A 21,145-nucleotide genomic window follows, 5' to 3' on the forward strand; every position below is an offset into this window, starting at 1 on the left:
CAAGATTGCGCATAAATTTTAAAGAGTATCGGCCGTATCGGGGGCGTCGTTCGTCGAAGAACGTTCGTCGCTCATGAGTGGACAGGGTTGTATCACTAGATTGGGCAGAACAAAATCTAGACGGTTTTTTTTTAATTTTTGATCATAGAGGGCTATGAAATGAGTGAAAATGAGCGTCGCGGCGAACGTTCCCGGGAGCGAACGACCACCCCGATACGGCCGTATATGTCCGAGAGATACATTCTTTTACAGATAAATATATGAAATCGAGCAGTTTGACAGAAAAATATATGGGCATGCTGAGATTGCGCATCGATTAAATGGTGTGTTTTTAACTTGTTGCGCTGAAATGTTTTTGACATACATTTTTTCCCTTATTCCCCCTATAGATTTAATTTTTTTTTAAATTCGATTCATGTACCGAGGCAAGTGTAGCGTCTGGATACGGTCCCTTAAAGGTAGAAAATCGAGTAATGTAGAGCGATTTGACATTCAAGAAGAAATAGAAGGAAGGGGGCGTTTGACATCCCGTTTAACATTGCGAGGGTTGCGTGTGGTATCATCTGCTCGAGATCTTATAGTATATGAAATAATCTTTGATGTTTGCTCATAAATTATTTTTTTTTCGGTGGTATTCATCGCAAAGATCACTAGTTCTAATTTTGTGGATATTTGCAAAATAAAATGTCAAAATTCAGGTGTTTAGTATGCTACAAATCGCACTGTTATACCTGCTCTTGGAGTGCTATATTTATAACTGCTAAAACTACCCATCATGCAATTGACAGCGATTTGCGAGGGCGCGCGAGGGCTCGCACGCCATACAAGTTCACCGTCCCAGAGCCCTCGCATTAAAGAGTTTGCGAGCCTAGGCAATTTTTGCGCCGCTAGTTTTAGCAGTTATAATTATAGCACCCCGAGAGCAGGTATAACATTGCAAATTATAGCTTACTAAACACCTAAATTTTTAGATTTTATTTTGAAAAAATTCACAAAAATTTAAACAGCGATCTTTTCGACAAATAACACAGCAAAACAATAATTAATGAATAAAACATAAATATTATTGAAAATATCATAAGATCTCGAGCAAATGATACTACTCGCAACCCTCGCAATGTTTGACGGGAAACTAGGGGTGAAAAAAATACCAAGGCTCGCAAGCTCTTTAATGCGAGGGCTCTGGGGCGGTGAACTTGTATGGCATGCGAGCCCTCGCGCGCCCTCGCAAATCGCTGTCAATTGCATGGTGGGGAAAGGAAGATTGCGCCATCCCGTCAAACATTGCGAGGGTTGCGAGTAGTATCATCTGCTCGAGATCTTATGATATTTTAAATAATATTAATTTTTTATTCATAAATTATTTTTTTGTGGTGTTATTTGGCAAAAAGATCACTATTTCAATTTTTGTGGATTTTTTCAAAAAAAATTATAAAAATCCAGGTGTTTAGTACAGTCTTTCCCCGAGTTACGCGAATTCGAGTTACGCGAATTTTTATTTTTGACAGTTCAGATGTCAAATCAGTACAATTTTCTCCATCAATTGTCAAATGAAAAATAATTACCGATAAATAACCAAATTTTCTACACCAATTGCATCAAATAAGTATTAAATTACATAAATGAACTAAATTCAATCAAAAATTATGATAAATAAAGTATATTTTTGCTGTAACATGTGATATTCGACTTACGCGAAAGACTGTATGCTACAAATCGCACTGTTATACCTGATCTAGAGGTGCTATAATTATAACTGCTAAAACTAGGGGCGAAAAAACTGCCTACCCGCCATGCAATTGACAGCGATTTGCGAGGGCGCGCGAGGGCTCGCACGCCATACAAGTTCACCGCCCCAGAGCCCTCACATTAAAGAGCTTGCGAGCCTTGGTTATAGCACCCCGAGAGCAGGTATAACAGTGCGATTTGTAGCATACTAAACACCTGAATTTTGACATTTTATTTTGCAAATATCCACAAAATTAGAACTAGTGATCTTTTCGATACATACCACCGAAAAAAATATAAATTATGAGCAAAAATCAAAGATTATTTAAAATACCATAAGATCTCGAGCAGATGATATCATTCGCAACCCTCGCAATGTTTGACGGGTAGGCTCGCAAGCTCTTTAATGCGAGGGCTCTGGTGCTGTGAACTTGTATGGCGTGCGAGCCCTCGCGCGCCCTCGCAAATCGCTGTCAATTGCATGGCGGGATTACTAGTAGAAAACAATGCACAACCCGCCATGCAATTGACAGCGATTTGCGAGGGCGCGCGAGGGCTCGCACGCCATACAAGTTCACAGCACCAGAGCCCTCGCATTAAAGAGCTTGCGAGCCTAGTCAGGATTTTCGCCCCTCGTTTTAGCAGTTATAATTATAGCACCTCTAGAGCAGGTATAACAGTGCGATTTGTAGCATACTAAACACCTGGATTTTTTCAATTGTTTTGAAAAAATCCGCAAAAATTGAAATAGTGATCTTTTCGCCAAATAACACCACAAAAAAATAATTAATGAATAAAAAATTAATATTATTTAAAATATCATAAGATCTCGAGCAGATGATACTACTCGCAACCCTCGCAATGTTTGACGGGAAAGCATGAGGCTACCAAAAATCACTCTACCTGAATTTTCTGGAAAATTCGAAGATTGGCTGTCGTTTCATGATCTATTTGTCTCATTAGTGCACGATAACAAGCATTTAAGTGGAACTCACAAAATGTGTTACATGCGGTCATCTCTAAAGGGTGAAGCACTAACGGTCATTGGCACATTTTAACGTGTGATGCCAGTTATGAACCCGCATAAGAAATGCTAAAAAAGTGGTTTAACAACAAGTATGTTCTGACAAAACAACACCTGAATGCGATCATTAATTGGCCAAAATTGAGAAACAAAGGCACCAAAGGCATACATAACTTGGTGGACGGATTTGAACGGCATACGAAACTGTTGTCCCAACTAGGGGAAGATGCATCAGGTTATGGTATGCTGCTAACCCAACTTTTGGTATCTAAGCTAGATGAGGAAACCAAGCACGATTGGGAGGTACAGGTGGAAGCGACAGGTAAACACTCGATCAGTGAACTCTATGATTTTCTACATTCACAGACTAGAATTCTTGATGCGGCAGCGGCGGACTATCGTCTTACAGGAAGGCACCCTCAACGACGTTTAGTGGCGAATGTTTTGGCTAGCAACTCACCAATAGTTTGCGAAAATTGCAACGAGGCGCATCATCTATGGCGATGTGACGCTTTCCAATTATTAACTCTGGAGGAGCGGGCTTCATTCGTAAGAGCGAGAAAATTGTGTAACAACTGTCTATCTCCTGGACATTGGGCGAAGACGTTTAAGTCGAGATTCAGGTGCACTCATTGTTCTGGTAAGCATCATACTTTAATGCATGGTAATTTAAAGCTGGAACAGAGCATTCAGCCAAAAGATCGACGTTTCGATAGACAGCACGAGGTAACTAATTTGACGGCTATTAGTATTCCAGTAGCAAAAGCGAATCAAGTGTTGCTATCTACGGCAATTATAAAGGTTAAATCAGCAAACGGGCAATGGATTTTTGTGAAAGCCCTATTAGATAATGTTGCACAAGTCAATTTGATGACAGAAGCTCTCTGTGAACGACTTGGTTTGGCGAAAAACATAAATAGCATGCGGCTGTTTGGTGTTGGTAGGCGGAGTGTTTCTACCTCAAGATCCGTATCCACATCAAATGCTGCTCGAAAAGAGAAGTATGAGCAGCAGATGGATTTTGTGTTTATGCCGAGGATTACTGAATATCAACCAAGTGTAGACGTAACAGCAATAAGAACCAACTTACCTAGAGATTTCGACTTTGCCGATCCAAATTTTGATGAAATGCAAGACATAGAATTGCTATTGAGATCGGATTTTTTGTCATTTTTTTGTCAGTCGAAGGAAACCGACCTTATATTAGAAAGGCCGAAGGACCACTACCAGCTTTAGTCAAAACTGTTTTTGGTTGGATCACCATGGGTAAAATACAGTGCATCCCTCGATATAATATACCTGAAGTTAGCGTGTGTACTGTCAGCAATGAGTACGATTTGGCCAAACAGATAGAACGCTTTTGAGTAGTTGACGAGTTACCAGTATCAACTAAACAATCTCAAGAAGAACGTAATTGTGAGGAGCATTTTCGGCAGTATCACACAAGAGACATAGAGGGTAGATACGTAGTGAAGCTTCCATTTAAGACTAATTTCAAGGAGATGATTGGGGGCTCTCTGGATGCAGCACTTAAGCGTTTCCTGCAACTCGAGCGGCGATTCAAACGCGAATCAGAGTTGAAAAGGGGCTATGAAGCTGTCATCGATGAGTATATGACTAGAGAATATCTGAACAAAATATCAGAAGAAAGAAAGGTCACACATCAGCCAATCTGTTATCTTCCACATCACCCGGTTTTAAAAGCATCCAGCACAAGCACGAAAATCGGGCCAGTATTTGATGGCTCTGGTGCTGCTGCTAGAAACTTCATCGGGTTTCTCTTTAAATGATGTTCTACTTGTAGGACCGGCTGTTCAAGATCCCCTATTTGATCTGTTGCTGCGTTTTCGGATGCATCGTGTAGCATTGGTAGCAGATATAGAGAAAATGTATCTGCAGGTAAAGGTACATGCGGATCAGACCCTTCTTCAGCGCATCCTTTGGTGATCGTCCGAATAATTGGCACATACGAACTACAGAGAGTTACGTTTGGACTCAAACCATCATCGTTTTTAGCCACGCGAGTGTTGTTACAGCTTGCTTTTGATGATGGCGAAACATACCCCCTTGCTCAAAGGGCTCTGCGAGAAAATTTCTATGTGGATGATTTTATTGGCGGGGTGAATAGCGAAAACGATGCTTTACAATTGCAAATGGAATTAATTCAAGTATTAAGGAAGGGAGGCTTTGAATTGAAAAAGTGGTGCTCGAATAAGACATCGATAATGAAAGCTGTTCCCCCAGAAACACGGGCCCCTGACAGCGAAATATCATTTACTCTCGAAGAAAACATCAATGCATTAGGCATCTCTTGGTTACCTGCTTCTGACAATCTGCACATAATTGTAAACTCATTCGACACCTGCTCCGTTAACAAGGCGTTTGGCATATTCTATGGTTGCAAGACTGTTTGACCCCCTAGGATTAATTGCTCCGGTCATTTCTTGGGCCAAGATTCGCATGCAGCAGTTATGGATTGCAACTAAGGGCTGGGATGATCCTTTACACATCGAGCTGGCTGAGAAATGGACTAAGTTCCAATCACAGCTACCGTTATTGTCGAAATTAACGGTTCCACGTTACATCGTAGCCACAGAAGCCTCAATATTTGAATTTCATTGCTTCTCGGATGCATCGGAAGCAGCGTATGGAGCTTGTTTGTATGCACGATCGATTGATGATGTGGGGAAGATAAAAACGATGTTATTGGCTGCCAAATCAAAACCATCCCCTTTGAAAAGAGTTAGCTTGGCTAGACTGGAGTTATGTGGCGCAGTAATGGCGGTAAAATTCTGGAAAAAGGTGAGTAACGCGATGAAACTTGAACAAAACTCCACTTTCTTCTGGACGGACTCGATGGTGGTACTACATTGGTTAAAGTCACCCTCCTATACCTATGTTGCCAATCGCGTCGCTCTTGTGCTAGAAGAATGCGGAAATCACCAGTGGCTTCACGTAAAGGGATCGGAAAATCCGGCAGATATCGTGTCAAGGGGCACTTTGCCCGAGGATTTATTGGAAAAAGCTGAGTGGTTCCATGGCCCACAATGGTTACATTCTACAGACGTATACAACTTTTGGGAAAATGCAGACCACCTCAACCTACTTGCAGCTGATGTACCAGAAAGGCGAAAGGTAGTATTAACTGTAGTGAAAGCAGAACAACATCCGATCTTGGATCGTTTCTCAGAATATTGGAAGATGCTGCGTATCACAGCCTGTATGAGAATTGCCACGAGGGGAGAAAAAAAGGGGAAGTTTCACAACTTATAGAACCGATCAGCTTCAGTGAACTGCAACGAGCCAAGAAAAGGTTAATATTAACCGTACAACATGAACACTTCCTGGATGAGATCAAGGAACTTTCCCATCAGCGTCCGATTCCAGCCAATTCGAGAATTCGCAAATTACGACCATATTTGGATAAAGATGGTCTAATGCGAGTTGGTGGCCGCCTAGGTCTTGGCAGCGCCAATTATGCAGTAAAGCATCCTTGGATAATGCCAGCAACGGAAAAATTTTCGAGAGCAATCGTCGAAGCCTATCATCGTATGTCGTTTGATGGAGGACCTACATCAACACTTAGTTCTCTCAGGATAGAATATTGGATTCTTAAGGCGCGTACATTGGAAAATCATATTTATCGAAATTGTATTGTTTGTTTTAGGTTGAACCCTGTGCCCGTGTTTCAACCCCCCGGACAACTACCAATAGATCGTATCACCCCTTCGCGACCGTTTTCGATAGTGGGCATAGATTACTGCGGCCCAGTGTACCTCAAACCAGTCCATCGACGAGCTGCTCAACAGAAAGCTTACATCACGGTGTTCGTGTGCTTCAGTGTAAAGGCCGTACACATTGAGCTTGTAGAAGATTTGTCGACACAAGCATTTTTGGCAGCGTTTCGGCAATTCATCGCACGTCGGGGCGTTCCTGCGAAAGTATTTTCGGAGAATGGATTGAAGTTCAAGGGTGCAAGTTGTTGAACTGGAAGAGAAACGCAAAGTGGAAATACCGAGTGGACTGTTTTACCAAATGAAAAGACGTGTGTTCGCTTGTACGCTTAATGCAGGAATAATCTTTATTCAGAGTTCAATCGTGTGTGTGGTGTGCAAAGTGTGGCCCGATTGGCAATCATTCGGTGTTGCCTGATAGGCACTTGACGCATCAAGCCGAGAAGCTCAACACCAGTAACTGTCTAAGCGAACTCTATGATATGTTTCAATGCAAGAAAAGTTTGAACGATATCCAGGTAGCAGCTACTAGACAAGGTATAGAATGGGAGTTTATTCCGCCTAGGGCACCGAACTTTGGTGGCCTTTGGGAGGCGGCTGTAAAAGCAACCAAGAGAGGGCTTGCGAAAGTAATAGGCACGCATAAATTAACCTTTGGTGAAATGGTTACGGTTCTATCGCAAGTGGAAGCAGAATTAAATAGTAGACCATTAACGCCTATGTCCGAAGATCCTGAGGAACTAGATGTCTTAACCCCAGGCCATTTTTTGATCGGAACAGCGTTAAATGCCCTCCCAGAGGATGATATTACCCTAAAAGCAGAAAATAGACTACACAAATATCAGTTGCTTCAGCAAATAGTACAGCGTCATTGGAGAAGATCGAAGAAGGAATATTTATCCGAGTTACATAACGTTAAACAGCGTGATAGGAAGATCATTCCGATTAAAGTAGGCCAAATGATATTGTTAAAAGAAGACGACTCTATGCCTTTATCGTGGCCCTTAGGACTAATAGTAAAAACACATCCAGGACCAGATGGGATAGTTCGCGTTGTGACGTTGAAAGCACGTGAAAGCATTTTCAAGCGTCCGGTGTCGAAAATTTGTTTGTTGCCGTTTGAGAGGTAATAATCAACCAGAAAAGAAAGCTCTATAGTAAATTAAATAAATTAAGGTGGCCGCTATATTCGGTTTTAGATCATATTGAATTTGTTGATCGGGGAACGGTGAACGTTAACGATAAACCGTTAGCGTTAGAACCTGTTTGTTCATGCCGGTTCTATAGTTATTAGAATAATCACAACGTAGGAGAACTTCAAGAAGAGAACATCGAAAATAAAATTGAGCAGAATTCACTACCGCGATTAACACTCATACCACTGAGACGATCCGAACAGTAATCTTTTTGACGAATGATTACTCAATAACTCACTCAATAAATAAATCACTCAATAACACCTCGACAAAAAAAGGATTAAAAAATAGAGATTACTTAGGCAGCGGTCTAATCTTGTTGCGCGCAACATTGTTGCTGGCAAAATGTATGGATTTGGACAGCTAGCGCAACTTTGTTGCCGACCAAATTCAAAGCAATTTGATTTTTGTCTGGCAACATTTTATATTTACCTTGGTGATGGTAATCGGGTGTATGACATGACACAAAAGCAGTGTGTTTGATTGACATCCGGTAAATTTGGAATTTAAGCATTTATAATACATTTTTTGGTATATATATATATATATATATATATATATATATATATATATATATATATATGTATATATATATATATATATATATATATATATATATATATATATATATATATATATATATATAATTTTTTCAATTCTGTATTCAACAAGTGAATGATAAAAAATAAACTCTGAGCTGTTTATTGGCTAATTGTTGACGCTATTCAATGTCAAAGCGAAATGTTGCCATCAACATTCATAGACCATCTCAACAATATGTTTCCGAGCAACTAAGTTGCGCGCAACAACATTAGACCGCTGCCTTAAGCTACCCCAAGTGACATTTGCTCGAAATTGTTTTCCCATATCTGCTCGATTAGTACTCGATACGCTTAAAATTGTGAATTTGTGTGTGATCAAGTATATTGCAAGCGCCAAGACTTGGTGTGTTGGTAAATTAGACGTTTCTCTATCAATGGGCGATGCCGTCGAGCTCATTTTTCTTCATAGCTATGGTTTTTTGATGGAAAACAATAACTAATTTTGTGTGACGTTATTCTATAAAAAATGGGTATTTTTAAAGTATATAATGGGTACATGACCAACTATAACGATAGGAAACATCATTTCCGAGCGAATCTAGAAGAAAGTAAAGAAAAAGCCGCATCACAGTTGATTTTAAAGTACTTTTTCTAAATTTCCTTAAACTAGTCCAGTTTAAGGGAAGTTTAAGGCTCCAGTTTAAGGGAATTTGCTCGAATTCCCGATTATTCGTGCTATAAAATGTCAGTTCCCAATCTCCGTTAAAATTTTACTATCAAAACACTCGCGGTCTCAAAACCAAACTTTCGGATCTTCGCATCTCTCTCGAAGTTGCGAGCTATGATGTCATAATATTAACTGAGACATGGCTGGACGATTCGATTCCTTCATCCCTCTTCTGTGACCGAAAGTATACCGTCTATCGTTGTGAACGTTCAAGCGCTAACAGTACCTGCTCTCGCGGCGGTGGTGTACTCATTGCCTGTTCCGCTAAGCTCTTGTCGCTGCACATTGAAGTATCCCAATGCTCGTTAGAATTTTTATGGATTCAAATTAAACTGAACGGTCATTCACTCTTTGTTGGTGGTGTGTATTTACCTCCAAACCTCAGCTCGAATACTGACACGTTAGACTCATTCTTCAATACAATTACATTAATACAATCTCGCATGAAAGATAGGGATTTGTTTGTCTTATGCGGTGATTTCAATCAACCTGGACTATCGTGGTCTCAAAATGAGGATTATTTCGCACCGCTTGCCGTTAACCCTGCCTCATCCTACTTTATAGACGGATTAGCTGAATTCAATCTGCGTCAACTTTCAGGGGTCGTAAATTTTTTTCGGAGGCAACTAGATTTAGTTTTTGTTAATGAGTTAGTGACATATTCATGTTCACCAGTTTCTTGTAGTATTGACCCTATTGTTAAATTAGATCATTATCACCCACCTCTGGAATTCATAGTAAATGTTCCTTTACCGCATAATGGTAATAATGTTAGAGATAACAAATCTGAGTTGAATTTTCGGAAAATGAACTTAGAAAAATTTAGGGAAATCATAACCAACTCTGATTTTAATTTTTTAGAAATTAGAACCGATTCTCCCTCCACTGTGGACGTAGCGGTGGAGCAATTTAGTAATATTGTTAAGGCAGCTCTCCCTTTATGTTGTCCTCGTTCTAAACCCTCCTCTCGCCTTCCTTGGTATGATGCTACATTGCGGTCATTAAAGGCGGATAGAACACGCGCCCTAAAAAAACTCGGTTCAACTCCTTCTGAGTATAATCGTAGAGTTTTCAAATATGCCGCTTCTGCTTTTCGTATTTATAATCGGGCCAGTTATAGGTTGTATCTTGGAAGGCTTCAATGCATGTTATACCGTAATCCTAAACTTTTTTGGTCTTATGCCAAGAAGCGTCGTAATCCCTCTTCCCTTCCTACTTCCATGTCGCTCGGTTCGGTCACTACGGACAATGCTGCTGACACCTGTTCCCTATTCGCTGAGCATTTCGCCAATGGTCTGTCTAGACCGGAGAGTCAACCTTTGACGGAGTCTGAGGGCATATTGCCTGGTTTAAACTCCGTCGCATGGGCTGAGGGTATTGTCAATGTTAATACAGTCTCTGAAGCTCTTAAAAAACTTAAGCCATCCTTCTCCCCAGGACCGGATGGAATACCAGCCTCGGTTTTAAAAAAGTCACCTTTTCTATTCGTCCCTCTATTGGTAAAATTGTTTAACCTATCTTTGTCCTCGTCTTCATTCCCTTTATTGTGGAAGCGGGCATGGCTAGTTTCCATTCACAAAAAAGGTAACCCGTCTGTCATTTCCAATTACCGTGGCATCTCAATACAATGCGCAATAACCAAGGTATTTGAGCATATTATCCATACCTATGTGTTTAAACTCACCTCTTCTACTATTATCCCTCAGCAACATGGCTTTTTTCCTAACCGTTCTACAACAACTAACCTTATGTCCTTCACCTCTTTCGTATCATCCCAGTTAGAGTCAGTTAAACAAGTTGATACTATTTATACTGACTTCAAATCTGCATTTGATCGTATTCCTCATTCCTTACTTCTAAATAAAATTTCACAACTTGACGTCAATAATCTTTTTGTATCTTGGTTACGTTCTTTTCTATGTGATCGTTCCTATAGTGTTAAATTTAATGATATGTTTTCGACTCCCTTTTCATGTAGTGCAGGCGTACCGCAAGGTAGTGTTCTAAGTCCTTTGCTGTTCATAATTTTTAATAATGATGTCCGTACCACCCTCCCTCCTGAGTGTTTCCTCTGCTACGCAGACGACCTCAAAATCTTTCTCCCAGTTTCGTCTCCTAGAGATTGCATTTCCCTACAAAATATTCTTGATCGTTTTTCGTCTTGGTGTTCTAGTAATTCCCTCACATTATGTCCTGATAAGTGTAACGTCATTTCGTTTAGTCGTTCACAGTCTCCAATCACTTACTCGTACGTCCTAAATTCTGTACAAGTCAATCGTGTTTGTGTCGTAAAAGACCTCGGTGTCTTGCTTGACAGAGGCCTCACCTTCAGCCACCACATTGACTCAGTTGTCAATCAGGCGCGGAAAACATTGGGTCTCCTAAAGAAAATTGCGTGCGATTTCTCCGACCCAATGTGCCTGAAGACTCTGTTCTGCTCTCTAGTCAGATCGATTTTGGAGTACTGCTCAATAGTCTGGTCCCCTACAGCTCGAACCCATGTGGAACGTATCGAGCGGGTGCAGCGATCGTTCACCAGGTTTGCTATATGTAAAATCCTGGGTAGATTGTCCTCCCCCATACCTCCTTACGAGGACAGGTGTCGGCAGCTTGGCCTGGAACTATTGGAAAACCGCTGTTCCCATGCCCAGTCCACCTTTATTGCCGCATTACTCCTTGGTAATATTGATTCTCCTTTCCTTCTTTCTTCTATCCCTTTCTACGCCCCTAACCGTGTTCTTCGAAACCGCCCTCCCCTAGTGATCCCTTCCCGCCGAACTGCAGTGGGCCGTAATGACCCCCTTCTTCGTGCAATTCGTCGATTTAACTGTGTATATTCTATGTTCGATTTCAACCTTCCCTTATCCTCTTTCCGATCCCGCATCAGAACCCTCCATAATCCCGTGCTGCCTTAATTTTTAATTTTTATATTTTAGATTCTAATTTTCTAAAAAAAAAAATTTCTCAAATTTTTGATAATTTGTGTTAATTTTTGTTAGGTTAGGAACATAGGTAATAAGTATTATTTAAGCATTTGTGTAACCAAAAGGTAGACAAATAAATATGAATATGAATATGAATATGAATATGATACTTTCTTCTAGATTCGCTCGGAAACGATGTTTCCTATCGTTATAGTTGGTCATGTACCCATTTTATACTTAAATAATACCCATTTTTATAGAATAACGTCACATAAAATTAGCTTTTGTTTTTCATCAAAAAACCATAGTCATGAATGAAAAATGAGCTCGACGGCATCGTCCATCGATAGAGGAACGTCTAATTTACGATCACACCAAATCTTGGCGCTTTCAACACACTTGATCACACACAAATCCACAATTTCAGGCGTATCGAGTACTAATCGAGCAGATATGGGAAAACAATTTCGAGCAAATGTCACTTGGGTTGGGACCTTACCCAAATTGCTGCTCAAATGCTCAAATTGGCAATGCTGTTCGCAGTTTCCTATAGCAACAGTTAAGGCTGCATACTAAATGTTCTGTCTCTTTCTTGTTTGGATGGACCCAATTGACATTTTCGAGCACGAATAATCGGGAATTCGAGCAAATTCCCTTAAACTGGAGCCTTAAACTTCCCTTAAACTGCACCAGTTTAAGGGAATTTAGAAAAAGGCCTTTAAAATCAACTGTGATGCGGCTTTTTCGTTGTTTTCTTCTAGATTCGGTCGAAAATGATGTTTCCTATCGTTATAATTGATCAGGTAGCCATTTTATACTTAAATAATATTGATTTTTATAAAATAACGTCACACAAAATTAGCTTTTGTTTTTCATCAAAAATCTAAGCTATGTGTGTAAAATGAGCTCGACGGCATCGTCAATCGATAGAAGCAAGTCTAATTTACGAACTCACCAAATTTTAGCGCTTTCAACACACTTGATCAGACACAAATCCACAATTTCAAGCGTATCGAGTACTAATCGAGCAGATATGGGAAAACAATTTCGAGCAAATGTCACTTGGGGATCTTTCATTCACTTTCCACCTCTGTAATTTGAAAACCCCTCTTATTCGACAGTCCCGTCGCCTCTCAAATAAGTGGGGGTTCATCTGGCTTGTAAAAAAACTAGATAATTCGATTATTTAGGATGAAGCAAAATTGTCGCGCGCGACGAGTAGCTCTGTTTGCAAAATTGAGCTACTTTTTGTCGTTGTCGCTGTATGTCTATTTGGACGGTGAGGATCGCGGCGCGAGAAGGACCAGCCGTCCTCTCCCCGCATTGCGTGTGTGTGCAATATTATTAATATACGTGTTATTGTAAACGATACCAAAGATTGTAAAATACATATTCTGTTTGTGCCGTACACACCGTCGTTATGTTTGTTTTGTGCAGACACAACAATTTAAATGATATATTTTGGTATAAAAAGGTAGAATTTTATTCATCACTTAATCCCCCCCCCTCCCCCAGCTACCCAACACAATTGCGGCCCGCGAGAATATTTTCAACTTTAATCCGGCCCGCGACCCAAAATGAGTTTGACATCTCTGGATATGAAGATTGATATCAACTGTATTAAAAGCCCAAAATAACCATACATACTATAAAAATTATTACTCAAATCTTTACCGATATGATTGGCATACGGGAGTGGACAAAAGACCTGCTGTAGAAGGTTGAATGAACAATGATATTGGAAACATACTGCGATCAAACGGATTCAGAATCATACATGTTTTATGTGTCCCGTAGATGGCAGGGGTATGTGAGAATTCAGTAATAAAAAGACATTGTATTTAAACTTAGGATTCATTATATATCTCCAAGTTATTTAATGTAGCCTTGTAGGCGGGCCATATTAATTAGTGGATAGCAAATTGCCAACAAGATAAATATTAGACTTCAAAAAACAAAACAAAAAAACAAAACAAAAAAACAAAAAATCATTGTCATTAGTCAAATTTTATTGTTTGGAATATGTTTTGTAAAATTTACATTCATTAGCTCTCGCGCTGTAAGTTTTAATCCGATCCAGGTGCAGATATAAAATCGTGATCTCAAAAAGTATACACACGCAAGTGATCGTCAGTGCAGTTTAAAATTTTAATCTATGCCGTTCCTGTTGCTGTGTCACCCATTAATGACTTGAAACTTGTGCTTGGTTTATTATATTTTTCATTTCTTTTCCTCTTTCTCTCTCTCTCTCTCTCTCTCCCTCTCTCTCTCTCTCTATCTCTCTCTCCCCCTCTCTCTCTCTCTCTCTCTCTCTATCTCTCTCTGTCTTTCTCTCACACACACACACACTCTCTATTTTTCTCCTGTTTCTAGAACATTATCGTTTTTTCTTTCTTATTATGTTTTGTTTTTTTTTGTCTCAATTCCTTTTACTCAGTGATGTGAGCAATTTTTCGTACTTGCTCATATTTATGTTGAAAGAAAATGTACAGACGAGTTGCAACTATTTTCTTCGAAAGAAGAGCTTATCATAGGTGCTCTCTTGCCTTTTCTCTGACTTTCGTTTTTCATGCAATGCATTAACAAAACCATCCGATCCGCGATCTGTTTCTAGCTCGTCAAACTCTAAGCTTTGACTGTCGCGTTCTTCTGATGATTCCATATCTTCCGAAGGATTATTTTCAGATCGTATGAAAGTAGATCGTTTAGGTAGTGTCGGCGATTTTGAAATTTTATTGGAATATGATCTATTCTTATGGGTACCGTTTATACTACCGTAGCCACTGTCCTCCATATTGATCTTTTTATTGGCTAAATCGCTACGATTGATTTGCGGTAACGGAACTGATGCAACCGAACTAAATGCCACCTTTACGAGGCCATGCGTAGCTAAGAGGAGATTAGGTTTGCTAGAGTTTGACAATATCGTGTGTCCGTTAATGTTTGGTGGAGACCGATTATTGTTATTTTTATGAGCATTAATAGATCCCATCTCACTTGGGCCGACTTGAACGGTGCCGGTACGTGGATCGATGTGTTTTTGTGATGCCTCCTTTACTGTTGTGTTAATTTTTTTCTCCGCTCGTTCCATAGCGGCCACCGATGAAACATGTCCAGGAACAGCAGTTCTAGAAACGGTGGATGAAGGAGTGGCTGATCCTGAATCATCCTCTTCCTCTTCCTCTGCGATGACAGACGATTGAATCCAATCTCGTATACGATTTTTCTTAGCAGCACGATCAACTGTTGTCTCGATGCCACATTGTGCCAGAGTTCCTAGTAGCTTATTTTTTTCCTCGACGCTACTGTGGAAAGAATACATCGAAGGGCACAATTCATCGGGCTCGTTTTCAGCCATTTCCTTTTCAGCCGATTTTGCTAGCCATCGATCATCGATAAATTTTTGCAAATCGCTTAGAGTCTTTAAACGTCTATCCGAACGAGGATCCAAAAACTTCTTAAATAGTTTACATGCTCTAGCAGAGAGCAGCTTGAACAGTTTTGGACATCGTTTCATCGGAAAGGTGAGTGTTGCTTGATGCCATTGTTGGTAGCGATTATATCGAGGATCGTCTGTGGATGCTTTTTGCCAAGGCAAACACCCTGTTAGACATACAAAACAAACTATGCCAAACTGCCACACATCATGAGCTGTATCAGTCCTGTTCGTGAAAGACCTGTAATATTAGCTATAGAGCAAAATTATCATAGGGTTACTTACGCACTTGTATTTATCATCCGTTTTTACCAGCAAAACTTCTGGAGGGCTGTATGGAAGCCATTCATTACGTCTCAGAACCTCCTCACCTAGCTTTCTAGATTCGCCAAAATCACATAGTTTAATACGTGCAAAGTCTGAGCGAAACACTAACACATTGTCTAGTTTAATATCTCTATGAATTAGATCTCTGAAAAATATGTAGAAATGAAAAGTTAAGTTATTTCAAGCAATGATTCATTTAAACTTTGTTCTTACTTTTGATGAATATAATCGATCGCCGAAGCAAGTTGTCTTGCAACGCGCTTTGTATGTAGCTCACCAATGCCATTGTCGGAAACATTAGATGTCAGATCTCCTGCAAAATAATTCAGCAACTTCCAAGAGTGAAATAAAAGTTTTCCATTTTGAATCTCCGCAGGGTATTACCTAATGGGGCGTACTCTTGGGTAAATACGAAAAATCCAGCTGTTTCGAAAGCTACATCATAAGTGGTGACAATATTTTTATGTTGCCCCAGCATAAGACTGAAGTGAAATTCCTTGTAAAAATCGGTAAGCGAAACGAACGGTTTCGGTAGAAGCTTCAGGACCATCTCGGTGTCAGTTGCACGATGTTCCACGAGTAATATTTTTCCAAACCACCCTTCACCAACGATTTGTAAGATGTCAAATTCGTCAGACAAAACCACTTTGTCAAGCTCAAACTCGCGAATTTTGTGGATGCTTCCTGCAGATTTCTTGGATGAAGCCATTTTATTCGCGTTTGATGTTTAGTTTTTAGACACGAACATGAAGGTAAAGCATTTGCTACCATAGTTTGAATTCTTCTGTAATATCAGTGGATTTTACTTCATTTTCCAAATTTTATATGTTGTGAACTGCGAATAAAAAAAAAACAACACAAAATAAAAATTACACGAAAAACTAAATGAGGAATAAGCATCCTGTACAATGTATGAACGGAAAAAGGAGAAACAAACAGTTACCTAACCCTATCGAAAAGAGAACAGTTGCAGTGGGTTTCGTAGATATCTAGTATAGTTTGTAATATATTATTAGTATTATTAAATATATAACATATTTGTCTTTCAAATGTTGGCATATACCAGCTTTAACAACATATATAAACGAATACATTGCACAAGGCACTGCATTAAAATAAACACATGAAGTTTAAGTTATAGTGAATAATTTAAGTGATCAATAAAATCGCTATTTGTTTATTTTCCACTGAAATAGTTTTGTATTCTATTTTAAAGGAGTTAAATTGATGGCCGCTATGTTAATCGCTTATTTTACCGTCAAAACCAGACCAACAGCAATATTTACGAGCAATCAAATAATCATCTCATCCCAATCATTAACAGTTCGCTAAAATAATCGGTACATAAAGACCACTTGCTTAATCCTAAATATAAAAAATCTAGTATTCTTCACTGAAAGATACACATAAAACAGTCTGTTCCTGAGTTACATGTTTCTCAATTTATGCAGATTCGGAAATACACGGTTTCTAAATTATACGGTCAATGTGGTAAATCAGTACAATTTACTCCAAGATTTATTAAACGCAAAACAAATAGCAGGGTTGCTAAAAACAAATAAATCGCTAAATTAAAAAACCAGTTATAAAATTCGGCACGTATCGTATTTAACATATGATTCAATCACTAAAATTAATAAAACATTCTCAATTATCAAATGTCTTTGGCTCAAAAACGTAAAAACGGCTTACGCGAATATTTAAGATACATGGATGTTTCGGGGACACATAAACTCAGTATAGGTCAGACTGCACAGTACTGCCCAACGAACGCAATACTTTAAACTTCACTTATTATTTTGCACAAAATTCTTCAGATGAGTAGTAGTGACCGAACTGACCAAAGTGATCAATAAAACTCGATCCAAATTCCTATTTAAAACTAACGCTGTAAATTTCTTGTGAGTTTAAAATCGATTCTTCGAATGATTGATTTTTTTAGATGTGCTTACGGCTTTGAAGCCGGCATATACCCAACGGCTATAGCCCCTGGCTCCGGACTAATAGTTCCGGAAACGGCATCAATACATACGACATACAAGGTGCAAGGTAACACCCAATGTGCAATGACCAATTTTAATCCTGGTGCTTGCTTTCAGTATCGAAGGTACGCCATGCATTTTGTAAAGTTAGTTGGTCTCACATCTCACTTATAATGATTCTAAAAAGTATTCCTCTAGATCAGCAATCCTCCTTGGTGTTGAGATGGCGGCTCATAGTCGTTTATATATTTCATAGACATTTCACCCATTTTTTATTCTTGGCTTATGTATTTGGCTCTTCAAATGGAAGCCTACGAAGAATTTTGTAGAATTTGGCTCTTTCAGTCGGAAAGTTTGCGTATCCCTGGTTTGATAAATAATTTACAGAAAAAGGCGATTAATGGGCGTAATTGATATTCATCGAAAAAGGTCGAAGACCTTTTCGAACTTACTGTATTCAAATATGGCTATCTATCTATTATGGATAACAGAAACTACGATACACTATTCTCCATCCCTTCCATTTTAGCAAAACAAAAATTCCCTTCTATGGAGAGATATCCCCACCGGCTGAAAACCGCTGTATTATATCAATAAATTCAGTTGACGATCTCTACGCGCCTGGAATGACGATGGCAGAGCGGACTTCACATTTAAGTGTTGCGTCCAATATATTAATTTTCTGTTCGTTATTTATTGTATATTGTGAATACTATTTGACTCGAGAGGCCTTTGTAGTCCATCGATTAATAAACACTAAACTAAACTAAATTAAATAAACAAATAGTTTCACAATCACTTTTAATTTATCACTAAATAGATATTATCTCAGTATTTGTTTATTGTTTGAAATTTAAAATGTATGTTGCGTCAAACAACGATTATCATAACACTGATTATTATCTTTAATCATACTTATGATTGTATGGTGAAAGGTAAATTAATTGAACACAAATCACTGATTTTATTAGATAGCCGTAACGTATTATGATATGTTTTTTTTTTCAAAAATTCACAATAACATTTGATGTGTTGGAGAACATATACACTAATGTAGATAAAACTGAGCGGAAGAATTTGTAGTCTGCTTTTCCAAAATTTTACTCATAAAGTTATGATTTTAAGACTTTTTTCACTTATACCAGCGGTCGACAAACTTTTTGTCCGAAAGAGCCTAATTATACAAACATGTTCGTAGAGATTCACGTGAAGAGCAAAATTGTTAAACTCAGAGCAAAATTGTGTGAAAGTTCTATGAAATAAATGAACGGGTAAGAGCCGCATACAGTCATTGAGGCATACAATCAAATAACATGGGTATGAGTACACCACAGATATCCAAGCACAAATTTTTCTTCGTCAAGCCCTTAATCCAGTACAGCCTCGTATAATTGTCGTGTAAAAGTGGCAAAATAAGAAGTTTTTTTTTTAAATTTCTTATCTTAGACTAGAACGAGACATTACATGATGTTATTGGCTTATTTATTCTCTGCGTTTAGGTTTATTTTCATTCTCTGCCGATCACCAAATTGCACAAAACTCAGCAAAGTAAAAAAAGGGTAATTTCATAATGAAGTCGGAATAAAATACGAATGTGACTCCTTATCGTATCGAGTAAAACGAAGTTAATTCACTAATGTCACTAAAATTAAATAGTATACACGATAATTTCTCATTGATACAACTGTTGCTGCTACTGTGGTTGTGATCAAGATCGTGAAAATGTTAGTATCTCTTTCACATCTATCCGACTCACTAGTCGCAGTTTCTACGAAACAAAAATAACGCCTGCTGTGCGGCCGCAGCTGTGCTTGTGTCGAGCTGATGATATTCTAAATTTATATATCACTTTAATTTTACACAACGTCATTTTCACAGGCCTGTATCGCAAAGAACTTGGGTTTGGCGATTGTCACACCATATAAATAAAAGAAGGTAGTTGCTGCGTATTCAATAGGTGTAATGCAATCGATTATAAATAAAAGGCTAATTTGTTACTTTTTCATTTAAGTTTAGGAAAATTACTGATGATAAGTGACTACAATGTTAGGTTGAACATTGCCGTAATTGAATAGAACTAACACGTCAGATCGCGAGAAAACGATAAATTTAACTGAGTAAGCTCATGAACGTATTTGTAGTGAGAGGGTTTTCGCTCAGAAAGAGTGCATAAATGCTCTCGTAAAATCTTCTGCTCTCTTAATTTGTTATTTTTAGACATCGAATAGATTTTTTTCTTCAACCTTTTCTTTGTAGTTATGATAGATCGAAACACATTCCATTAGTTTATGCTGAGGGATACGGAAGTAATTGACCATAGCTGATGAATAGAGTAAATGTACTAATAGTGGTGTAATTTTTACTGGTGTAAATGGGTTTTAAAGCATTTTAAGTGTTGATATGGTATATATGGTATAATACCATTACAGTTATTGATGTTTTGTCTTCCCAAAGAATTCCATTTGCCATCACACACAACACATATCTAAAAAATCAATATTTTTCTTATTGCACCGTTGTATCCGTAGTGGTGATATGGTTCCTATAGTTGTTGTATGGTGTTCCTATAATCGTGATAGTCAGAGAAACTTAAAATGTAACTATTAGGTGGTCAAATCAACTGTATAAACTTGAATGGAACTAAGTTTTGAAGCATGTTTGTAGCGAGAATTGTTGAGGTAATATCGAATTTTTTAAATCTGACAGTTCATTGATACTGATTTGACACATCAATAGTCATAGTGTAACTGTGTAACTGTGTAATAGTGTAACTTTTCTGGTGTTCCACAAGGAAGCATATTAGGGCCATTATTATTTATTATATTTATTAACGATATTGTGTTTGCTGTTCCCAACGTCAATGTTTTACTATATGCAGACGATCTTAAGAAGTTCCTTGCTATTGAAAATTCAAATCACTGCGAAATACTTCAAGATTCCGTAAACCGTTTTTTGACGTGGTGCCATGATAACGAAATGTTTGTGAATGTACAAAAATGTAACTGGATTCTCTAAGAAAAGGATTCCAATAACTTTTAATTACAAAATAGGTCAAGACAGTGTGCCGCGGTCATCTGTAGTTCGTGATTTAGGAATAATGTTAGACAGTAAACTTATATTATCGTTCAATTTCCACACAATCGTCTCAAAAGCATTAAATATGTTAGGTTTTATTCTACGTGCTTCTTCCGACTTTAAAGATCCTTTCTGTCTTAAATCGTTATACTGTGCCCTAGTCCGTCCTATACTAGAATTTGCTTGCGTTGTTTGGTGTCCAAACCAAGTGACCTATATAGACATGATAGAAAAAGTTCAGAAAAAGGTGACACGCGCTATGTTTTATCGTCTTCCTTGGTCAAACAAAATGCCACGCCCCCCGTACCATGCCAGGTGTCAGTTATTTGGTCTCGAAACTTTAGAACACAGGAGAAAGAATGCTCAATGTATTTTCATGCATAAATTATTAAATGGGCATATTGATGCACCTGAAATTTTAAATCTGATCAGCTTTTCTGCACCTACTAG

At 38.6% G+C, this 21,145-nt stretch overlaps 2 protein-coding genes across 13 annotated transcripts; one reads left to right on the forward strand and one right to left on the reverse strand.

Moving 5' to 3' along the window:
- The first annotated feature begins 2,518 nt into the window (after nt 1-2,518).
- LOC133393928 (uncharacterized) lies at nt 2,519-3,988 on the forward strand. The gene is made up of 2 exons (XM_061661117.1): nt 2,519-3,055; nt 3,119-3,988. The coding sequence occupies exons 1-2, from the start codon at nt 2,819-2,821 to the stop codon at nt 3,986-3,988; spliced, it is 1,107 nt and encodes a 368-aa protein (XP_061517101.1). The 5' UTR covers nt 2,519-2,818.
- Nucleotides 3,989-13,863: 9,875 nt separating this feature from the next.
- Nucleotides 13,864-20,574, reverse strand: LOC1278616 (serine/threonine-protein kinase meng-po). Of its 12 annotated transcripts, none has more exons than XM_061658759.1 (5): nt 19,646-19,777; nt 16,023-16,473; nt 15,852-15,951; nt 15,601-15,783; nt 13,864-15,552 (listed from the first exon to the last, which is right to left on the reverse strand). In XM_061658759.1, exons 2-5 carry the CDS (start codon nt 16,345-16,347, stop codon nt 14,379-14,381), a joined length of 1,782 nt encoding a protein of 593 aa, XP_061514743.1. In that variant the 5' UTR covers nt 16,348-16,473; nt 19,646-19,777; the 3' UTR covers nt 13,864-14,378. The 12 variants fall into 12 exon arrangements, with proteins under 12 accessions (XP_061514743.1, XP_061514746.1, XP_061514748.1 ...); XM_061658762.1 differs by having other exon boundaries at nt 19,703-19,776; XM_061658764.1 differs by having other exon boundaries at nt 13,864-15,537; nt 19,085-19,756.
- Nucleotides 20,575-21,145: the final 571 nt, after the last annotated feature.

The sequence above is a fragment of the Anopheles gambiae genome, chromosome 3 (assembly GCF_943734735.2).
Source record: "Anopheles gambiae chromosome 3, idAnoGambNW_F1_1, whole genome shotgun sequence".
NCBI lineage: Eukaryota > Metazoa > Arthropoda > Insecta > Diptera > Culicidae > Anopheles > Anopheles gambiae.

Bases quoted from the DNA above. Each gene is read 5' to 3' on its own strand.
- LOC1278616 (XM_061658759.1), bottom strand. From the start codon at position 16,347: ATGGCTTCATCCAAGAAATCTGCAGGAAGCATCCACAAAATTCGCGAG. The intron at 15,952-16,022 runs GTAATACCCTGC...ATTATTTTGCAG, and splicing joins CCAAGAGTACGCCCCATTAG to GAGATCTGACATCTAATGTT. The intron at 15,553-15,600 runs GTGCGTAAGTAA...CTAATATTACAG, and splicing joins AAAACGGATGATAAATACAA to GTCTTTCACGAACAGGACTG.
- LOC133393928 (XM_061661117.1), top strand. From the start codon at position 2,819: ATGCTAAAAAAGTGGTTTAACAACAAGTATGTTCTGACAAAACAACAC. The intron at 3,056-3,118 runs GTACAGGTGGAA...CTACATTCACAG, and splicing joins AAACCAAGCACGATTGGGAG to ACTAGAATTCTTGATGCGGC.